At 55.3% G+C, this 19,941-nt stretch overlaps 1 protein-coding gene across 8 annotated transcripts; it reads left to right on the top strand.

Annotated features, from left to right (window-relative positions):
• The first annotated feature begins 2,724 nt into the window (after positions 1–2,724).
• On the top strand, positions 2,725–19,687 carry EGFL7 (EGF like domain multiple 7). Of its 8 annotated transcripts, XM_059486451.1 has the most exons (11): positions 2,725–2,880; positions 4,005–4,275; positions 7,167–7,235; positions 12,178–12,347; positions 13,775–13,891; positions 14,497–14,609; positions 15,188–15,283; positions 16,439–16,603; positions 17,362–17,426; positions 17,660–17,816; positions 19,406–19,687. In XM_059486451.1, the coding sequence occupies exons 4-11, from the start codon at positions 12,268–12,270 to the stop codon at positions 19,426–19,428; spliced, it is 816 nt and encodes a 271-aa protein (XP_059342434.1). In that variant the 5' UTR covers positions 2,725–2,880; positions 4,005–4,275; positions 7,167–7,235; positions 12,178–12,267; the 3' UTR covers positions 19,429–19,687. The 8 variants fall into 8 exon arrangements, with proteins under 8 accessions (XP_059342434.1, XP_059342437.1, XP_059342433.1 ...); XM_059486454.1 differs by lacking the exon at positions 13,775–13,891; XM_059486452.1 differs by lacking the exons at positions 2,725–2,880; positions 4,005–4,275; positions 7,167–7,235 and adding exons at positions 8,745–8,784; positions 9,930–10,043.
• Positions 19,688–19,941: the final 254 nt, after the last annotated feature.

Raw genomic sequence — 19,941 nt, 5'->3', positions numbered from 1 at the left:
AGGTCCTCTCCATGGAGAGCTCCTCTGGGCTTTGTCCCACACAACCAGACCAGAACCAGCCCTTAGAGTGCATTTTTCCCATGCACAGAGTATTTTTTCAAGGTAGAAAATGTTTTAATCAGTTGCAGGTGTTTTGTTTTGTGACTAGGAAGGTTTAAAATGTCAATTTTTGTCGTCTACAGTGACCAGTGAGAGTTGCTGGGAAGGAGATGGTTGGCTGCAGGCCAGGAAGAGGAAGAGGAGGGTTCAGCCTTCAGGACTCTGCTGAGGATGGAATAGCCCAGAAGTCACCTTTCCAAGGACATGGAGGGATAGGATAAGGAGGGATAGCTTTAAATTGAAGGAATGTAGATTTTTGTTAGATTTTAGGAAGAAATTCCTCCCTGTGGCTGCCCCTGGATCCCTGGAAGTGCCCAAGGCCAGGCTGGATGGGGCTTGGAGCCACCTGGGCCAGTGGAAGGTGTCCCTGCCATGGCAGGGGTGGAATGAGATGAGTTTTAACATCCTTTCCAACCCAGATCAGTCTGGGATTTCATGAAATCAATGTCAGGTCTGTGGGAGTCCTTACCTGATCCATAATTTGCTGTTACTTTTGGCAGAGAATTCAAAATACGTGCTTTGGATCTTTGCTGAAAGCAAGGCTCTGCATTTAGGATTTGGGCTCTGTTGTCAAATAATGGCAAAAATAAATTAATGGTTGTCAATACACCCACAGGGGTGTTTCTGGTGAGGGTCTGGCACAGGCTGCCAGAGAAGTTGTGGATGGAAGTGTCCAATTCCAGGCTGGAAGGGGCTCTGAACAACCTGGGACAGTAGAAGTGTCTCTGCCCAAGGCAGGGGGTTGGAAATCTTTAAGATCTTTCCAATCCAGACCATTCTGTGATTCTGTGAATAAACCTCCACAGAGCAAAGCAAATGACATATCTGATATCCTCTGATCACACCTCCAGCCCTGAGCTGCAGTTTCTTTCTCCCCCAGCCTTTGCTGCTTGTGTTCAAGACTTGCACAATACTAAATTTCTGCTCCCTCACTTTCTCCTCTTCTCTTACCAGGCTTCCCTTGGGCTGTCTGTCAGGAGAGAGGGGTGGCTGAGCCTCAGAGTGCACAAGGAGCATCCCAGAGGTTGTGTGGGTCACTCTGCCCACCTGGGTCCTACACTGGTGTCCCAAGCTCAGATTTAATCCCTTCCATTCACGTGGCCCCTGCTGACTGCTCAGGGCTCCAAACCTGGGTTTTCCACACGTCCCATTTCACTCCTGCAGTCAGTGTGGGCTCAGGGGGGGTGGGTGATAGGATTTGTAACAGGATTTTGGAACAGGATGGTGTCCCCGTGGTGTCCTCTGTGACCTGCTCTCATCCCAGCACAGATGGCACAGCGCCAGGCAGGGCTGCTGCAGATGGTGAAATTGGGGTGTGGAGTTTTAGGGAGAGCTCTGGGGGTGTTCAGCACTGCAGGGCTGAATCTGTGTGTGTGCTGATGGTGGGGAGAGGTCTCAGCCCTGGGTCTGACATCCCTCATGTGGCACAAGCCACCCCTGAGCCTTTCCATGGGGAGCTGCTGCTCAAAATCCATCACTGAGAGGAAAAGAGGGAGATTGAGCCTCCCTGCAGTCAGTGTGAGCACTCAGGGACTCGTTTGTGAGATTCCCTGGATATCTGTGCTCCCAAAGATTCCCTCAGCTGGGAGTGCTGCACTCACACATGGGGCACACAATCACCTGGCGCTGGGCAGCCTCTGAAGCCCTTTCTGCCAAGGAAAACAAGAGGGGGCTTTCTTTAGCCATGCATTCATATAAATAAACACAGGGATATTTTGCAGCTCCCGGGGGATTTGCCCAGAGCACAGTTCTGCTGAATCAGGGTGGGAGTAACTCTGTGCGCTCCCCTGAGCCTGCGCAGGAGTTTTAGTCTGGATGGAAGTTCCAAAATGCCTGGTTTTAGTCTGGATGGAAGTTCCAAAATGCCTGGTTTTAGTCTGGATGGAGGTTCCAAAATCCCTTTACAAACTGAATTGTTGCTGCTTTGGCTGCCCAGAACTGAGGTCACACACACACACACACACACAGAGAAATTAAATTTGGAATACAATCAGTTTTGCACACAAATGGGTTTGAAATTCAGGGCATCAGGGCAGTTGTTGCCACACTTCCCCCTCTGTCAGGGGGTGTCCTGCAGGTTTAGTGGCCCAAGCCACACACCTCCCTCTTTCCCAACCCAGCACAGCGTGACAGGGTGACAACAACCCGAGCACAGCCTTGTACCCAAGTTTTGTTGGGTCACAAACACCCCAGAAGGCGCTCCAATGGTGATCAGCATTGACATGGCCCCTCTTGAGGAGGTGGCCACCAACCCTGCCATGCTTGCCACATGTCCCTGGTGCTGTGGGGGTCCCCAGTGTCCCCTTTTGGGGGGGGAACGGGAGCGGGAGCTGCCAAGATGTGCCCTGGGCTGGGTCCCACCCATCCCAGGCCTGGTGTGAGCTCAGGAGGTGCCTGGGCCTGCAGCCCCGTCCCTCCCCTGTCCCCAGGGACCGGTGGCTGCTCCCCTGGTGGTGGGCTCGGCGTGGGGGTCCCGCCCCGTGCCCCTCTCCCCCTCGGGGCGCCCGTGTTTGTTCTCCTCGCGGCGCCGTTATCAGCTCGCAACACACACAGGAAGTCCTGTCTGGGATTGTCCATCCCCGGCCTGATTTATACAGGAAGAAAAGCATAAAAAGCCGCCCTTCCACCTCGGCAGCCACCTCCTGCCTGTGCACAGCCAGCAGCCAGCCATGGGGACAGCGGGGACAGCGGGGACAATGAGGCTGCTGGACACAGGGTGGCAAGGCAGGGATGGACACCAGGAGCCACCAGGAACCACCAGGGGACAGGGGGGCACCCAAGGTACCACAGAGCCCCAGGAGGCATGGAGGGATGGGATGGGATGGGATGGGATGGGATGGGATGGGATGGGATGGGATGGGATGGGATGGGATGAGATGGCATGGCATGGCATGGCATGGCATGGCATGGCACAGGGAGCTGGCACTGTGGGCAGCAGGAATGTGTCCTTGTGAGCTCTGTGGGCAGCAGGAGCATGAGCTCCTTGGGAGCAGGTCCTTGTGAGCTCTGAGTGGGTTTTGGCCCTGCTCGTGATGCTGGCGGCTTTGGGGATGCTTGAACACCCAGCAGGGAGTGAGCAGGTGTGCAAGGCATCCCTTGGAGCACACAGGTGTGCAAAGCAAACCTTGGAGCACACAGGTGTGTGAGGCAGCCTCCACCTGCTCCTGGTGAGGCTGGATCTGCTCTCAGCCACGTGCTGAGCAGGGCTTTGCTCTAAGCACAGCCTCCAGCACTGTTGTTTTTAAGTCACCCCACTGGCATTCAGGCTGTTTTCACGGGGAGGAGAAGCCAGTGGGTAAATTTTACCTCCTGTGCATGTAGAGGCTGCAAACACTTGCACAAATTCCTGTGAGATAGCTGGGAATTCTTGGCTAATCTCTTTTCTTTCTGTGACTGCCTCCCTTTTCCCTGTGCCTGCTCTCTGGATACCCAGGGTACATCCCCAGGCTGCCCATCCTCCCTGCTCTCCTCTAGTGCTGCTGAATTCACCCCAGACCCGGGTGGGATGTGGGGCAGGGCAGGGATGTGGGGCAGGAAGGGGATGTGGGGCAAACAGGAATTATGGGCAGGACAGGGATATGGGCAGGACAGGGATATGGGCAGGACTGTCCTGGCTGTCCCACCAAGGCTTTTCCTGAGGAGCAGCCGAGCCTGGATCGTGCTGGGTGTGCACACCAGGAGCTCAGCAAAGCCCCCCAGTTTATAACCACGGTGCTGGGCGCTTTTCATGCTGTCTGTGGGTCCTGCTGTCCTCGTCTGTGGCATTGCACAGTGCAGGCAGGAGGAGAACTTTACTCCTTTGGGATAAAGGAGCACCAGGCGCTGTCTGGCTGTGCAGGAATACGGAGCAGAATCACACCAGTGAGGGGCTCTTGGTAGAAATAACCCAGCACATTTTCCCCCAGGGTCCAACATTCGCGGAGCAGCGAGCAGAGAACCAAACACAGAAAGAAACAGCGAGCCTTGGCCAGTGATTCAATAAATTTCCAGCTGGATTGGGAAGGTCTGGCAGTGCTTGGGAGGCTGTGGAAAGCTGATGTGGCTGGAGCATCCTCATCCTCTGGGCAGCGGTGGGAACGCGGATCTGCCCCCGCAGGTCCTCCCGTCCCTCCCTGGATGCGCCGATGGAGCTGCTGCCCCTCTCTGCTGTTCCAGCTCTGCCAGGTTCCCCCGGAGGTAAGGACGAGAAATGGAATCCGTCTGAGCCTTTTCCCAGGCTCCGTGCTGCAGATGGGGCTGGCCCCGGGCAGGCAGATTTACAAACTGCAGCAAATCGGGGAAAATGAGCCCGGCCCGCTGTCCCAGCGGCAGGAGGGCTGGGAGGAACACCGGGGAAGAGGTCCCAGACCAGGCTGGGAAACAAAAATATCTCTGCAAACAGAAGGGGGGATCAGAACTGTTCATTCCTCTGTCCCAAAGTGAGCTCCTGTCCTGCCTAGGGCAGGTTCCTGCAGCTGGAAAATTTCCCCTGGAAGAGAAAAGACAATGAGAGCAAGGATTTTTTGTGGGAAAGGCTCTGTGCTGAGCTGCTCCCTGGGATGGGGAAGGGGCTGAGCCATCCTGCAGCTATCCCACCACACTTCCCATGGGCTGATTCACTGAGAAATTTCACTGCCAGGTTTTGCCGGGGAAATTTTACAGAGAGACGCAAAATTCAGTTTATTCCTGGGTGGGATGAATATTTCCCAGTTTTTACACTGCAGCCATTGCTTCTCCTCTAAATGTAAATAAAAATTCAAGTGTGCATGGGAGGGAAAATAAAGCTGGCTATGGGGTGTGCCCTGTTCCTGCATTTGTGTTTGCACAGCTCCAGCTCAGCTGCTGGTTGTCCCTATGGGCACCTTAAGTTATAACACACTGGTCCTGAGACAAATAATGCTTGTGAATCCTCACTCAGGCCAACAATTAAATCACTTTGTGGGGCTCAGGTCTCAGTTTTAATATGCAGAGTCCTGAGCCACTGGTGGCAAGAGTTATGGGTCAAGTCCTTTTCTTGGTTTGACCTGGTTTTATCCCACTGCCATCAGTGGGCTCCTAGATTTCCTCTGAGATAGCTGCAGTGCAGCTGACGCAGCCGAGAACAATGTGGGCCAGAGGAGAATAGTGGGAGGTCATTTTCCTCACAGAGCCCTGCAGAACAGGGGCTGCTCCAAAGTGTAAAGTTTACAAACAGCCTCATGAAGTCCCGGGCAGAAGAATTTGTCCTGGAACAGCAAAAGCCATTCCTCCTTTTTCTATTTTTGAGAAGCACCAAAAATTCCCTTTTGCTTTAGCCAGTGGCTCCAGCTCTGTGCCAGACCCCCGTGGAGCCCATTGTGCACTGCAGGTGTGGGGTCAGCCACGGCTTGGGGGGCTGAAAGGTTTTGCATCTGTATGTGTGTCACTGCTGCCCGTGTCCCCATCCATCTGTCACTGCACTCTGGGAGAGCTCGTGTGCCTGGGCACGTCCCATTTGCTGCCAGGGGCTGGAAATGCTAAAGAGCAGGTTCCTGATGTGGGCCTGTGGTGCTGATCCATTAATTCTCCACTGTTCATCCTTCCTTCTTCATGCCCCAGACACCTCCCACCCTTCTACCAAACCGGGAAGCGCTCCCAGCCCTCATCTCCAGCCCTCAATCCCCACGGATGCTCTCAGGGGGATGTTGGATGCCCAGGCAGGTGCAGGGGGCTTGGCAGGCTCTAGGAAATTGGGATGTGGGTGAAAATCTCACCTGGTGCTCAGCCTGAGATGTGCTCAGCCCTCGCCGTCCCTCCCAGCTCACGCTGGTGGTAAATGCAGTGGGAGACAAGGAGGTTTTCACATGGTTGGATCCAAGAGGGAGGCTGGGCAGAAACATTTCTCTGCTGGCCTGGAGACAAGCATTAATATTAGATGTCGTGGGAGTACACTTGTGGTGTGCAAGGGAGAAAGCTGTGGGGGGAAAATGTAAAACGTGGGGCAAGGGAGGACTTTGAATTTGGGCGGCCACGCGGGCAGGAGCCAGAATCCCCTGCTGCCTTTGTCAGGAGCTCATCACACTGACATTAACAGTGCCAGCAGATCTGATCTTCCCCCACCCTGCACTGCCATAACTCCTCTGCTTCCAAGGGAACCTTGCCAGGCCTTGTCCTGGGGGATTTCCCTCCCAGCATAATGAATATTAGCACAGAAGACACAGAACCCTCCCTGAGAGCGGAGGATTAAATGCTCTTTTAATGGGCTGTGTGCAGTTCTTTAGCAGCTGACACGGGCACTTTTCTTCAGCAACGATTTGACCCAATAAATGGAACTGGAAAGGAAACTTTCTGCAGTTAAAATACTGGCAGAATTTTAAAATGCTCAGTGCATTTAAGGAGTGGCTGCCTGTGGCAGAGCAGGCTCCAGTGGGGTCCCTGGGGGAGCGTGCTGAGTCCTGTGAGGAGCTGAAGGATGAGTCCATCCTCTTCCTCACCATCAAATTACACTTGGAATCCCAGAGATTCGTGCAAAGGTTTCCTGGGAAGTGAGGGATGCTTGTCCTTAAATGAGGGTAAATGGTAAAATAGGGTGTAATGGTAAAATAGAATGTAATGGTAAAATAGAGTGTTGGGGAACAGCAGATGGGATCACAAATCAGGGATACATCTGGGAGAGTGTTCCAGCTGCACTCCTGTTCTCCTGGTCCTTGGAAAATCCCAGCCTTGAGCTGCTGGAGGGGATAGATCCTGCTCAGCAAATCCCTTCTGCTCATCAGCCCCTGCTCATCCCCCAGCCTGCTCAGCCCTAAAAGCTGCAAAGGCACCGTGGCTCTGATTCCCACTGGGATCACAGCAAGGTGAGGGAGGATCAGGGCCATGGGATGCTCCCAAACCCCCCTGTGGGATGGGGATGGGTTTCCTCGTGCCCTGCCATGGGTGTGACAGTGTCTGTGCCTCTGTGGCACAGCAGCAGCGTGAGCTCAGTGCCACAGGGGCTCTGTGGCCACCACCCTGCGGGGATTTCGGGAGTGTCCAGGGAGCACCAGGTCCGTGGTGGGTGAGGGCTGGGTCTCTGCTCTCTGCCTGCCTGACCAGGGGAGTGTAACACTGGGCTTTTTCTGTCCTCACAGAGAGAAACCAGGATGCTCCACAAGCAAAGGATCCCTGCCCAGCACACCTGATGGAGCACCGTGGGTGAGGTGAGTTGTCTCAGCTGCAAAATGAGACCCTGTGTTTTCAGCATGGCCACACAGAGAAGCTCTGGCTTCCACGTGCATTTTGCAATTATTAGACAATAATTCAGGCTCTGTTCATCTCCCCCATACACCAGAAAAAAAAAAAAAAAACAGTACGCTCTCTCATAACAAGATAATTACTGTGCTTCCAAGGCTCTTGGGAGAAGTTGCCTGTGCTGATGAAATTAAGGGAGCTGAAATCATTCCCCAGAGGTAGGATGGCTCCAGAGGGTGAACAAACCTGTGTGAGATGATTTACAGCACAGAGCTGCACCTCCACCAGCACCAGCAAACCTTTCCCTGCTGCTGGGAGGGATCTCCATCTCCAGCAGCACTTCCAGAGAGGATTCCCCTCTTCTCCCTTCCCACCAAAGCTCCTTTCACACTGAGAGCCCCAAGCACCCATCAGCTTCCCCAGAGCTCCAGTTCCACCAGCAGCCCCAGCGTATCCCTGAGGAAACAGAGGGGATGGGCCAGTGATCTCACTTGTTCTCCTGGAGCCATTCTTGTTGAACTGGTAAATATTTCCTTTAAATGCTTACATGCTTTCAAAAAACCTTACAGGGCTTTAATGGGAACAAATATTCCCAGGGGGCTGTATCCTGCCATTCATTTGCACATCAGATCCCTGCTATCTTCAAGAATGGTTCTGTGCATGGGCAGGCACCTAAGTCACTTGAAAAACAATAACCCTCTGTGCTTTAATTTTCCAGACAAAAATGTAGACAAAACAAGTGGCATTTTGGCACAAACCGAGCAGCTTTGATAAAATACCGGGTGTTTAAGAGGAGAAGCCTGTAGGCAGCTGGGCTGGGGCTGTGCTGGGGCAGGTGTTGGGTGTCACCCTGGAGAGTCCCTCTGCAGCTGGGGGGCTTCTGAGGAATCCCCTAAGCATCCTTTGTGATTTGCTGGAAACCTGGTGGTTCCTCACCGGCGCCTGCAGGACTTTGGGATGAGCTCAGGGGGATTAGGGACAGGGTCTGGAGCAGGTCTCTAACCCAGGGAGGGGCGATGTCTCCGAAAATCCTCAGTGGTGGGGAGCGCGGAGCAGGACAGTCATTTTTAGTACCGAAAATTCAGTTTGCCCTGGGCACTGCACTGGTGATGGGCCATCCCCGGAGGGGTCTGCGGGGCCGAGCCGCGATCTCTCGCTGTTGATCCCCAGCCCACCCAGCCGGGCCGGGCCATTGGGGGCTCAGGGACCGCGTGTGGGGCCCTGGGGTCACAGGTAAGGCTCCACACCCACCCGTGTCCCCGCAACCCCGTCCCCATCAGCGACGCTCGGCACACCACGCCGCGTGTCCCTCACCCGGGCGGGGCGCTGGGGGCTCCTGCCGTGTCCCCGCATGGCTCCCGCGGGTCCCGGCGGCGCTGCCGTGCCCCGGGCAGCCGCGGGCAGGCTCCGCTTTCCTCCCCGCCCGGAGCTCATTGGGCCGGGGCGGAGGGACCGGCTCGGGCCGGGGGAGGAAACGCGCGGGGGGCGAGGGACGGAGCGAGTCCGCCACCGGCACCGGTGAGTCCCGGTCAGGGGGGCTCGGCACGGACCGGGGGGGCTCGGCACGGCTGGGGGGGCTCGCTACGGACCGGGGGGGGCTCGGTACAGACCGGGGGGGCTCGGCACGGCTGGGGGGGCTCGCTACGGACCGGGGGGGCTCGGTACAGACCGGGGGGGCTCCGTACAGATCGGGGGGGGCTCGGCACGGCTGGGGGGGCTCGGTACAGACCGGGGGAGCTCGGTACAGACCGGGGGGGCTCGGCACGGCTGGGGGGGCTCGCTACGGCCGGAGGGGGCTCGGCACGGCCGCAGCCCCAGCGGGGACGGGGGTACCGGCGGAGCGGGGCTCGGTACCGAGCGCGGGGAGCGGCCGGGGGGGATGGACCGGCCGGAGGGCTCGGGGTTCCGGCTATGCGGCCGCGGGAGCATCCCCGGGACATCCGCGTTCCCCCGGGACAGCCGTGTCCCTACAGCCGTCCCAGGACACCCGTGTCCCTACAGCCGTCCTGGGACACCCGTGTCCTTACAGCCCCCCGGGACACTCGTGTCCCTACAGCCGTCCTGGGACACCCGTGTCCTTACAGCCCCCCGGGACACTCGTGTCCCTACAGCCCCCCGGGACACCCGTGTCCCTACAGCCCCCCGGGACACCCGTGTCCCTACAGCCCCCCGGGACACTCGTGTCCCTACAGCCGTGCTGGGACACCCGTGTCCTTACAGCCCCCCGGGACACTCGTGTCCCTACAGCCGTCCCGGGACACCTGTGTCCCCGCAGCCCCCGCGGTACCCGGTTCCCTGCATGGTGACGCTGTCCCCGTGTCCCTCCGGACAGTGCCACAGCCCCCTCGGCGGTGTCACCATGCCCGTGTCCCTCTCCATCCCGCTCCATCCCGCGGTGGAGGTGTCAGAGAGGGAGAATCCATCCCCTGCTGCTGGCGCTGCCCCTCCCGGCACGGTTCGGCTCTGAGGGCACGGGATCCCGGCTTCACCTGCACAACCAGGCCGGGCTGTGTGGCAAAGAGCAGCTTCGGGTCCCGGCAGAGCCACCGCATCCTCGCCCGGGGCTGGGTTCTCTCATCTCATCTCATCTCATCTCATCTCATCTCATCTCATCTCATCTCATCTCATCTCATCTCATCTCATCTCATCTCATCCCTCCGCAGCCAGAGCGATTCCTCCTGCTGCCCTCAGCTGGAGTTTTGGTTCCGTGGGCAGAGCTGCAGAAAGTGCTGCTCACCTGCGCCGTGGGTTGTGTGTCCCCTCGGCTGCTGTGGCAGGTGAGAGGCCAGAGTAGAATTCGGGGAATTTAGGAGAATTTTGGGAATTTAGGAGAATTTCGGGAATTTATGAGAATTTTGGGAATGGTTCTGGCTGGTGGGATGGGGACCCCCAGACTCGCAGAGCACGTGGTCCAAAGAGGGTTTGCTGACCCCTAAGACATAATTTCACTTCTCAGACCTCTTCATGTGAGAGGCTTAAAAGGCAGAGACAAAAAAATATTTCTTTTTTTCTTCAGCAAAATTTTTTTCTTCCTCAAGTTCTGTGCTTTATTAAGCATGGAATAGATGGTGGCAACAGGTTGGAGGATCCTCAGCAGCTTTAAAGAGGTTGATTTTTGTAAACCCATAAAAAAATATGAGTCTAGACTGTGATATTTTCTACTTTTACAGCTTTTTCTGGTACTAAGCAACCATAATTTTATGGCCCTCGAGGTAGGGCAGTGCAGCTCCAGTTCAAAGTGAAAAAACAAACTCTGTGTTTCAGGCTCGTGCCCTGCGTTTGCTGCCATCCCCACAAGGAGAGCTGCCATGGCAGCCACGGGAATCCTGTGGGAGGATGGGGATGGTTGGCAGAGTTTGGCTTCCAGAATTCAGCATCTGGGGTTGCAGGGAAGTTTTGTGTCCCGGTATAGCCCTGGGAAAAGCTGGCTGATGGAGCCAAGGGGAGTTGGTGTGTGTCTGTACACCAGTGTCCTTGGAATGTTTCCAGGAGGAATGGGGACAGGGAAAGCTCCTTCACTATTAAAAAAAAAAAAAAATTCCTGCAGGACAAGTGAGATTTGCTTTCCTGATGGTGGAGGTACCATGAATTCTTCATTAGGAAATAAAACTAATTGCATTGTTTGAAGAACAATGGAGGACTACAGGCTTTAAAGCACCAAAATCCTCCTTGCATCCTCAGGGCTGGGCTTGCATGGAAATCTGCTGGGATATTTGATATTTGATATTTGACATGAAGGAGGAAGGCACCAGGCTGGGTTCTCCCCAGATGTGAATCTCCATTTCTCCCTGCCTCAGATTCTTCTCCTGCACCAAGGAAAGGACAATCCTTGGAGAAGGGCTTGGGGACCTGCATGTCTGCAGATTTGCCATGGTTATTTGTAAAATCCTGCCTCAGAGTTGGGATTTCCCAGTGGAGTTTGGGGATCAAACTGCAATTTTCCAGTCCAATCCTGCCCCACAGCGTGTGGGGATTTTAGAAAGTTGATTTGCAGCTCACCAAATCTGCAGTCTCAGAAGGAGGTTTCTTGTTGTGTAGTCTCCCATTTCAGAAAATTTAACCAGAAGATTCTTTCTTTAATTGGTGCATATTTAAGGTGGGTTTCTTTATTTCTTCCTCCTTCAGCTGCTGCCCTCCGGAGGCCAAGTGCTTTGTTTAAATGAGATATTGTTTCAATAGGATATAGTTACTGACCCTCTTCAGCTTTGTTTTGTATTTGTCTTGTGCTGGAAAATCAAAACCTCTGGGTTTGTGCTCAGAGCTCACTCTGCAGATGGTACATATGGCCCTTACAGCACTTTTCTCTGTCACGAATTTGTGTTTTAAAGAGAAGAAGATCAGATTTCAGCGTTTTATGTGGTGGGAAAGCACAGCTTTACAATGCTGTGTGCATTAAGAAATGACAGGCCATTGTTTTACCCTCACTGCCTGGAACTGGCAGCGAGTTGGAGGCAAAACACATCCCCTCCCTGCCCCTCAACACAGCTGGGCAGCCCCTGGTGCCCTGAGAGCATCTCCAGGCATCCCCCGGGGTAAATCAAGGGTAATTCCTGAATTAATGCTGTGCACAGTGATGGGATGAGCAGGGCAGGGTGGGTTTGTGCCTGGGGCAGCTCCCACCCTGCCAGGGTTGGTCCCCATGGCTCTGCTGGGTGTCACCAGCTGGGCAGGGACACCTCACAAAATGACCCAGGCTGGAAAAGACCTTTGAGATGAAGCCCTTTGATCTAACACCTCCTTATCAACCACACCATGGCACTGATTCCACATCCAGTCTTTTTATAAACACATGCAGGGACGGTGACTCCGCTGCCCCCCTGGGCAGCCCATCCCAGTGCCCAATCTCTCTTTCAATTCAGAATTTTCTCCTGCAATGCCCTCCCACTGACAGTGGTGCCCTCCTGCCCGCAGGGAGCCCCGCTGAAGGACGAGCCATGCAGTAGGAAGGAGCCAGCACATCCCAGGGAACAGCAGGACGCAGTGCTGCAGGAGGAACGGGACATGAGGAGCCTCAGCTGCCTCCTCTGGGGACTCCTCCTCATCCTCAGCACCGCCAGCACGGAGGGCTTTGCCCCAGCAGGGTAAGGCTTTGTTTTGTCTGCAGCTCTCAGGTGTGTTCTCCATCCAGGTCCTCTCTGGGGGGGAACAGCCCTGTGTGGCTCTCTGGGATGGTGAGGAGGTGGAAAAAGCTCTCCCATGCCTCAGCAGCCCATTGCTGGTTGTTTGCTTTCTCACTGGAGCTAAAGCATCTCTCAGAGGAAATGTCCCAGCTCTGCTTAACTCCAGGCAGGGACACAAAGACGCTCTGGGCTTTTTGTCCCAAAAGCTCATCAGGTCCTGAGCTGTTCAGGAATTATTACATTCTCTTTCAAGCACATCCTTCATGAAAATATGTGTGAAATCCTGCTAGCACACAAATCAAGCCCTGTGAACAAGCTGTCACTGGAGGATGCAGCTCCCATAGGAAGAGGATGCAGCTTCCAGCTCTGATGGACACCCAGGCACAGGTGTGGAAACCCTGGGCTGGGCTTTGTGCTCCCCAGCAGGGGCAGCTCCAGCAATTCCCCTTCCCTTTGTGGGAAATGGGTCTGGGAGAGCTCCCAGCACAGCCAGGGCAGGCACAGCTCAGCTCCTGCTGCTCTGGGGGAGCCCAGAGCTCACTGCCCCAGTTTCTTCCTGAGCCGAGAGGAGCTGGAGCTCCAAACCCTCCCCCAGACACAGCTCACATTTTCTACAAAGTTTGTTCTTACACTGAAATGCTCCTCCAGTGTCAAACCTTTCACATTCTGTCTAGGATTGAAACCGCAGCTGAATTCCTCGCTCACACGCACAGGCTGCAGCTAAAACTTTGTTCTGGATTTTACAAAGCAAACAATTGCCATTTAAAAATTGCATCTTGTATAACATTAATCATGAGGCTGAGAGGAGTTTTCTGGAGTTAATGGAAACCATCTGATGTCCATGCTAATTCCCAGGCTCTTTATTTTAGTTTCTAATTGAACTGGGAGGCTGAGACAAGGAGATGGGTTCCTCAGTGGGACTGACCTGCTTGGGCTGGAAATTGTTGAAAAAAGGATGTTTAACCAAGACCACTTTGGCTGTCAACCTTGGGAAAGTTTTTGCCTGGATAACACTTATCTTAGCAAGGCTGGGGAGTGCCTTTTGTCCAACCTCTAATTTTTTTTTTGCGGTGAGCCTGACCCTTCCTGTGAAATCATTAATTTCTCAGTGACCACAGGGGCATCCGTTTCAGGAATGTCTCAGAAAGGAAAAATCCGCCCAGAAAGTGAGTGATTTTAGGGGAAGGGAGACAATGGATGCAATGAGTAGATCATCCCTAAATCTGGGTCCCTTGGGACGGGGGAGGAAGCGCCCGCGCCGCTCCAGAATTGTGTCACTGACCCCAAACAGCTTGAAGTGGCTTCCCAGGTCACTGGGGCACCCCAGTGCAGGGAGGGGAGCTGAGGCCGTGTCAGGGTGTGGGACTGACCCAGCTCTGTGTGCCCAGGCGCAGGGTGTGCTCAGCCACGGCGACACCGAGCGCCCACACCGAGTCCCACGTGCAGCCCGTGTACCAGCCCTACCTCACCACCTGCCCGGGCCAGAGGCTCTGCAGCACCTACAGGTGAGCCCTCCTGTCCGTGCCAGGGGCAGCACAGACCCTGCTGCACCCACAGCTGTGGGGATTTTGGGGATTGTGTGCCCCCACAGGCGTGGGGACGCTGGGGATTCCGTCCCCCCACAGGTGTGGGGATTCTGTCCCGTGTGACCATGCTCACAGGGGTCTCAGGTAGAGGGATGAGATGAGGATTTGACTTCATGTTTGAAGGCTTGATTTATTATTTTGTGATATATGTTACATTAAAACTATACTAAAAGGATAGAAGAAAGGATTTCATCAGAAGGCTAGCTAGGAATAGAATAGGAAAGAAAAAATGATAACAAAAGCTTCTGTCTCAGACAGAGAGTCTGAGCCAGCTGACTGTGATTGGCCATTAATTAAAAACAACTAACATGGGCTAATCACAGATCTGCTTGTTGCATTCCACAGATAACCATTGTTTACATTTTGTTCTTGAAGCCTCTCAGCTTCTTAAGAAGAAAAATCCTGAAGAAAAGATTTTTCATGAAAGATGTCTGTGACATTCCCCCCACAGCCATGGGGATCCCAGCCCCTGAGAGCAGGGCAGGGGTTTGGGGTGCCCTGCTCAGCCCAGCCTTGCCTTGCAGGACCATCTACAGGGTTGCCTACAGGCAGAGGTTCAGGCAGCTGCCCCAGCCCATGGCCTCGTGCTGTCCTGGATGGAGCAGAGCAAACGGGCACACACTGGGCTGTAACAGAGGTAAGGAGCTGCTGGGTCACCCCGGTGCCACTGCCTGTCCCCAGAGCCCTCGTGTCCCTGGAGGGAGCCCCAGGACCACATCTCTCATTTACCAACCCTCCGCTTGTCAGTGGATTCTCCCTGAATTAAATTTTCAGCATCACAGCCAAATGTGGTTCAATATCTGATTAATTCCCAGCTTTTCCCTGCTGCCTCTTGGGCCTTTTTCCTTTGGGATCGCTTATTACCTTTAGAGTTACCAGAGGATCAATAAAACAATTCCTTCCCATCTAAATCAGCAGAAATGGATGAGAAATGCTGTCAGGAGGCAACAAATACGAACCACAGCAGCAGCCAATGGCTCAGTGTGGCATCAGGGGCTGCTGCTGCTGCCTGCTGCCCTCCTCCTTCCCACCTTTGCTGCCTGCAGGGCCTTCAGCTTCTTCCCAGCTCCTCTTCCTCCCATCCATCCTGAGCTCTGTTCCCTCTGGGCAGCTCAGCCCAGCTGTGTGCTGCTGTTTTGGGGTGTGCACAGCCCCAGGGGGCAGGGAGGGAGCTGGGGAGCAGCTGGGTGATGCTGTGCTGTGTTCCTGTCACAGCTGTGTGCTGGGAGCCGTGCCAGAACGGAGGGAGCTGTGCCTTCCCTGGGAGATGCTCCTGCCCCCCTGGCTGGACAGGGAGAGCCTGCCAGACAGGTACTGGCCATGTCCCCCTGTCCCTGCCCCTGTGTCACACCCACCCTGCTGCTGGGAGAGCTGCCATGGGGCTCTGGGTGTCCTCTGCCCCACACCAACCCCTCAGCGGGGACAGGGACCTTGTCAGAGCTTATCCCTTATCAGACCGTGGGCCGTGTCTGGTTCTGTCCCTCTGCACACACATGACACTTGCTCCAGGGAAGGATGGGGAGTGTGGCTCCCTTTGGCTCCCTCAGTGCTCCCTCCTGTGCAGCCCCATTTTCTGTGCCTGCTGCTCTGTGCTGGGTCAGAGTGAGCAGAGCTGTGAGCCTCTCTGCAGCACAGAGCCCTTGTGGGGCCAGCCTGGGATTGTGTGTTTGTGATCATCCCTCCCAGGCTTTGTAAACTCTTGCTGTAAACTAAAATGCCCTTTTACTGCAGAGACCAAAAAGCCATGCACCAAAAATATCTGGGGGTGGAGGGGAAGCCTGGTGATGTCCAGGCACAGGAACAGCCCCAGTGCTCCTCACAGCATGGAGAAACCAGGCAGTGTGCTGCACACCAGTGCTGCAAACCCCTGCCACGGCATTTCCCAGCTTTTCCCAGCTCTCCAGCCTCCTGTAAGGCAGAGGAGGAGCGTGTGGCATTGACCCATGCTGGGCCAGGCAGGGCTGAGCCCATCGCTGACAGCTCCAGCTCCGAGGGAAAGGATTTTCCCACTGCCTAAAACAGATTTGCCCGGGCGTGGGAAGAGCTTCAGCTCTTTCTGCTTTGTGGGAACAGCTTTAATAACTCCCCCGTGTGAGGAGAGGTTACTGGGTTCTGTACACACTTGAAAGGCTGATAGCTCCTCGCCACAGCTGGCGGGAACCAAAACCCCGGCCGTAAATCCGGGATGAGAGCGAGCACTGCCTGGCCAGAGCTGGGACGTTTCTGACCACAGCTTCTCCTCCTGGTGGTATTGTGGGGGGAGCAGGAGGAGGGGAGGAGGGGAGGAGGTCAGACCCCCTCCAGCTTAGCCCAGGTTTATCCAGGGCTGTCCCCAGGCGCTGAGACACCCAGAGCTGTGCCCAGCCCAAACACCAGCTCACTTGGAGGGCACTCCCTGGGTTCCATTGCAGCCCCCCTGTGTCCCTCACCCTGTCCCCTCCTCACTGAGCTGTTCCTGTGTTCCAGACGTGGATGAATGTGCCAGCCAGAGCCACGGGTGCAGCCAGCTCTGCATCAACACAGCCGGGAGCTTCCAGTGCGCCTGCCAGGACGGCTTCAGCCTGGCTGCCGATGCCAAGGGCTGCCAGCCCCTGGTGCCAGCCCCTGGGACAGACACCTCCAGCCAAGCAGGTATCCTGTCCCCACATTGAGCCCCAGTGAGAGCTGAGGGAACACTCAGAATGGCAGGAGATGGGAGAGGGGACAACAGCCAGAGCCCCTCAGCTTTATTCTCTCTGAGCCAGGAGTGCTTCTCCCACCCAAACAGCTTCCCCTGAGCACAAATCCATCCCTGTGAGGGTGGCAGGGCCTGGCTGTGGCTGGAGCTGTCTGGGATGTGTCTGTTCTCTCCCTCATCATCCTGGTTCCTGCAGGGCAGCTGTGGAGCCACGAGGAGCGGCGCTGGTGACGGCCCATTATTACTTTTGGTACGCGCTGTGACACTTCAAACTCGTACCGTGAGTAATAATGCGCTGTGGCCAGCACGGGCATCAGCAGCAAACATCTGGGACAGCCTGCATCTGCCCCACCTGCCTCTGCCCCTGTGCAGGGCCCTGACAGGGACAACCCCCTGTGCCCACTGAGCACAGGGCAGAGCTGGGTGTTTTGTGGAAGCACGGGCACAAAAGGCCAGGATCCACCAGATCTCTTGTCCTTAGAGCATCACCCCAGTGCCTGAAACCCTCCCCGCTTTGTTGCAGGTGCTGCAGCAGCAGGAGCAGCTGGACCAGATGCCAGCAGGTCCAGCTGATGCTCTGGGGGATGACCCTGGGGGTGGAAAGCAGCAGGGCTTGGCCAGAGCCCTGCAGCCGTGTCTTCCTCCCCAGCAGCTTCCACCTCCCTCAGCAGTGGGCTTTAACTCACTGACATCCCCTTGGTCACTTTTTCAGGTGCCTCCAGTGAAATGAAGGAAGAAATGAAGGACCTGAGGAGCAGAGTGGAAGCGCTGGAGCAGGTGAGTGGCAGCACATCCCCGTGCCCTGCTCCCACCAGGGGCTGTTTGCAGCCAGGGTTTCCCTCCTCCCCGGCTCTGTTTTTACCATCCCAGCTGTGCTCCCCGCAGCAGCCGCCGGCAGCGCCCACGCCACGGCTTTTCCAGCCCCTTGAGCCCTCCCGGGTGGGTGCTGCATCCCCCGGGTGGTCCTGCTGGCCGGGGGGATGCACTCACAGCTCCCCTTCTCCCTGCAGAAGCTCCAGCTGGTGCTGGCCCCCTTCCACAACCTGATGCCGCCTGAGGACGTGGGTGCAGACCCCATCAGCCGCCTGTCGCACTCCCTGCAGCAGCTGGACAGGATTGACTCCCTGAGCGAGCAGATCTCCTTCCTGGAGGAGAGGCTGGAGACCTGTAAGTGCCTGGAAAATCAGTGGGAGAGGATGTCCCTGCAGCCATGTGGGCCAGCGAGATCAGTAACACATATGCCACTGTTAATCTGGATCTGCCTCAAGCTCAGCAGCCTGTAATTAATAAAGGATGAACACAAACAGCCCATTAGCTTCATTTCAAAGCTGTTTCTATGGCTGCACCATCTGACTGCCCACGTAGCAGCCAGAAGTTGTAGGACTGGCACATGGAAACGTGGCTGTGGGGCTGAGGGAGGCACTGGGCAGGCAGCACCTCACAACTCTTGTCCCTTTCTGGTAACTCAGTCCTTAGGAAAGATCCCCCAACTCCTGGGAAATTAACAGCCCAAAAAGTCAATCAGGGAAGTTTAGGGAGCGTGCAGAAGTTGGCAGATTTATGAGCCTGGGAAGTTTTAGGCATTTCTTTTGGAAGTTTACAGACCAGTAAGGGCACCAGAGAGGGTCTCTGAGGTAGCAAAGTGAGGAAGGGCCCCCAGTGAGAGCTGTCATGTGTGAAATGGCTGGAGGTGGGGGTCCTGCCTGGTGTCCCCACCATGCAGAGGGACAGCATCCCCTCGGGTCCCTGTGGTGCTCACCTGGACTCCAAGCAGAACACAACCATCTGAACTCTTTTCTTTTGATAGGCAGCTCTTTGCAGCTCATTTTCCCATTAAATAATTCCAGAAACTAGGCACGGCTGGGGTGTGCAACAGCAGCTTGCTGAGTCTTGGAAAGACTCAGGAGAAACTGGTTCAGGGCATATTCAGTCCCAGTTCAGTGCTTGCAGTAATGGCTGAGAGAGGAAAAGAATTCAAAGAACTTGTCTGAAGACAAAGTAGCTGCAAATAGACACTTAAAAACCATCTCAGAAAGGGGTAATTACCAGAACCACTGAGTGTTCCAGCAGGCTGGGTTTTCTAGTAGTGCCCTGCACATATTATTAGTGACAGCACCGAGGAATGTGAGCAGTATCACAAGGTAACATGGATTCATTCCAAGGGATGACTCCAAAGTCCTGAAGTTAATTTCTCCCAAGTCTGTCTCAGCACAAAAAACCCCATGTTTTTGTCTATTTTCATGGTCCCCATAGGACACAAAGCTGTCCTGTTGTACCCCAGTGAGCTCTGGGCTCACAGGGTATCCCATGGAGTCACTCAGCCATCCCTGTTCTGTGCCTGGTGGAACATTTCCCAACTGAATGCAACCCTACAACTGCACTCCCCAATTTACTGCTCAGTGGGGATGTGTGCAATGACCAAAACCCCCATTTTCTCTTCTTTAAACCACCAGCAGAGGCACCAGGTCAGAGCTCTGTGAGCCATAACGATTTTGGCCCCTGATCCAGCACAGGCTGTTACTGTCACTGGATTTGGGGACATTGTGCACAGGGCCCAGGCAAGGACTGTGACATGCCAGGGAGGTGACAGTGACACTCCTGAGTGTGGGGGGGATGAAGCCAGCCTGGGGCTGTTTGCCAAAAGGAAAGCAGCAAGTGTGGGTGACATTCCCAGAGGTTCAGCTCAGTCTCATTCTGCCAGGCTAATGACTGAATTTATCAGGCTGAATTTATTTTTTTTTTTCCAATCTTCCCAGGTTCCTGCAAGAACGAACTCTAGCAGAGTGCCTGGGGACCTGGAGCAAGCTGAGTGTGCCCACAGCTCTTCTCTCCCTCTCCAGCCCCAGGCTGGGGACGAAGCCTCAGCATCACAGGAAGGCATAGGGTGGCAGGAGAAAGCAGGAGAAGGCTGAGCTCCATCTTCATCATTCTCTCTTCCAGCTCACCTCAGCAGAGGCAACACAGTTCCTTCCAAACTGGACTCTGAGCCCTCTCCCTGCTGGAGAGGCAGCAAATAAATGCCTTACCTCGTGCCATGAGTGCCTGCCTGTGCCAGACTGCCTGTGTGTCACCTGGGGGTGTTCAGCTGCCCCTCAGCACTATCCTGGGGTAACAGCTCCCAGGGAGCAGCAGGCACAGGGCTGGCTGTGGAACACACACCTGGCCCAGCTCACGCTCCCTGGGCTTGCTGTCGCAGGGAGAAGGTGGGGACAAGTCCCTGCAGCCCCAAGCCAGGTGTCACAGCAGGGACAGGAGCACCTGGTGTCTGCAGAGCTGGGTACAGGAGTGGGTG

The sequence above is a fragment of the Ammospiza nelsoni genome, chromosome 20, assembly GCF_027579445.1.
Source record: "Ammospiza nelsoni isolate bAmmNel1 chromosome 20, bAmmNel1.pri, whole genome shotgun sequence".
Lineage (NCBI taxonomy): Eukaryota > Metazoa > Chordata > Aves > Passeriformes > Passerellidae > Ammospiza > Ammospiza nelsoni.
Note: the sequence above shows the minus strand (reverse complement) of the source record. Positions and strands in the feature narration are given on the sequence as shown.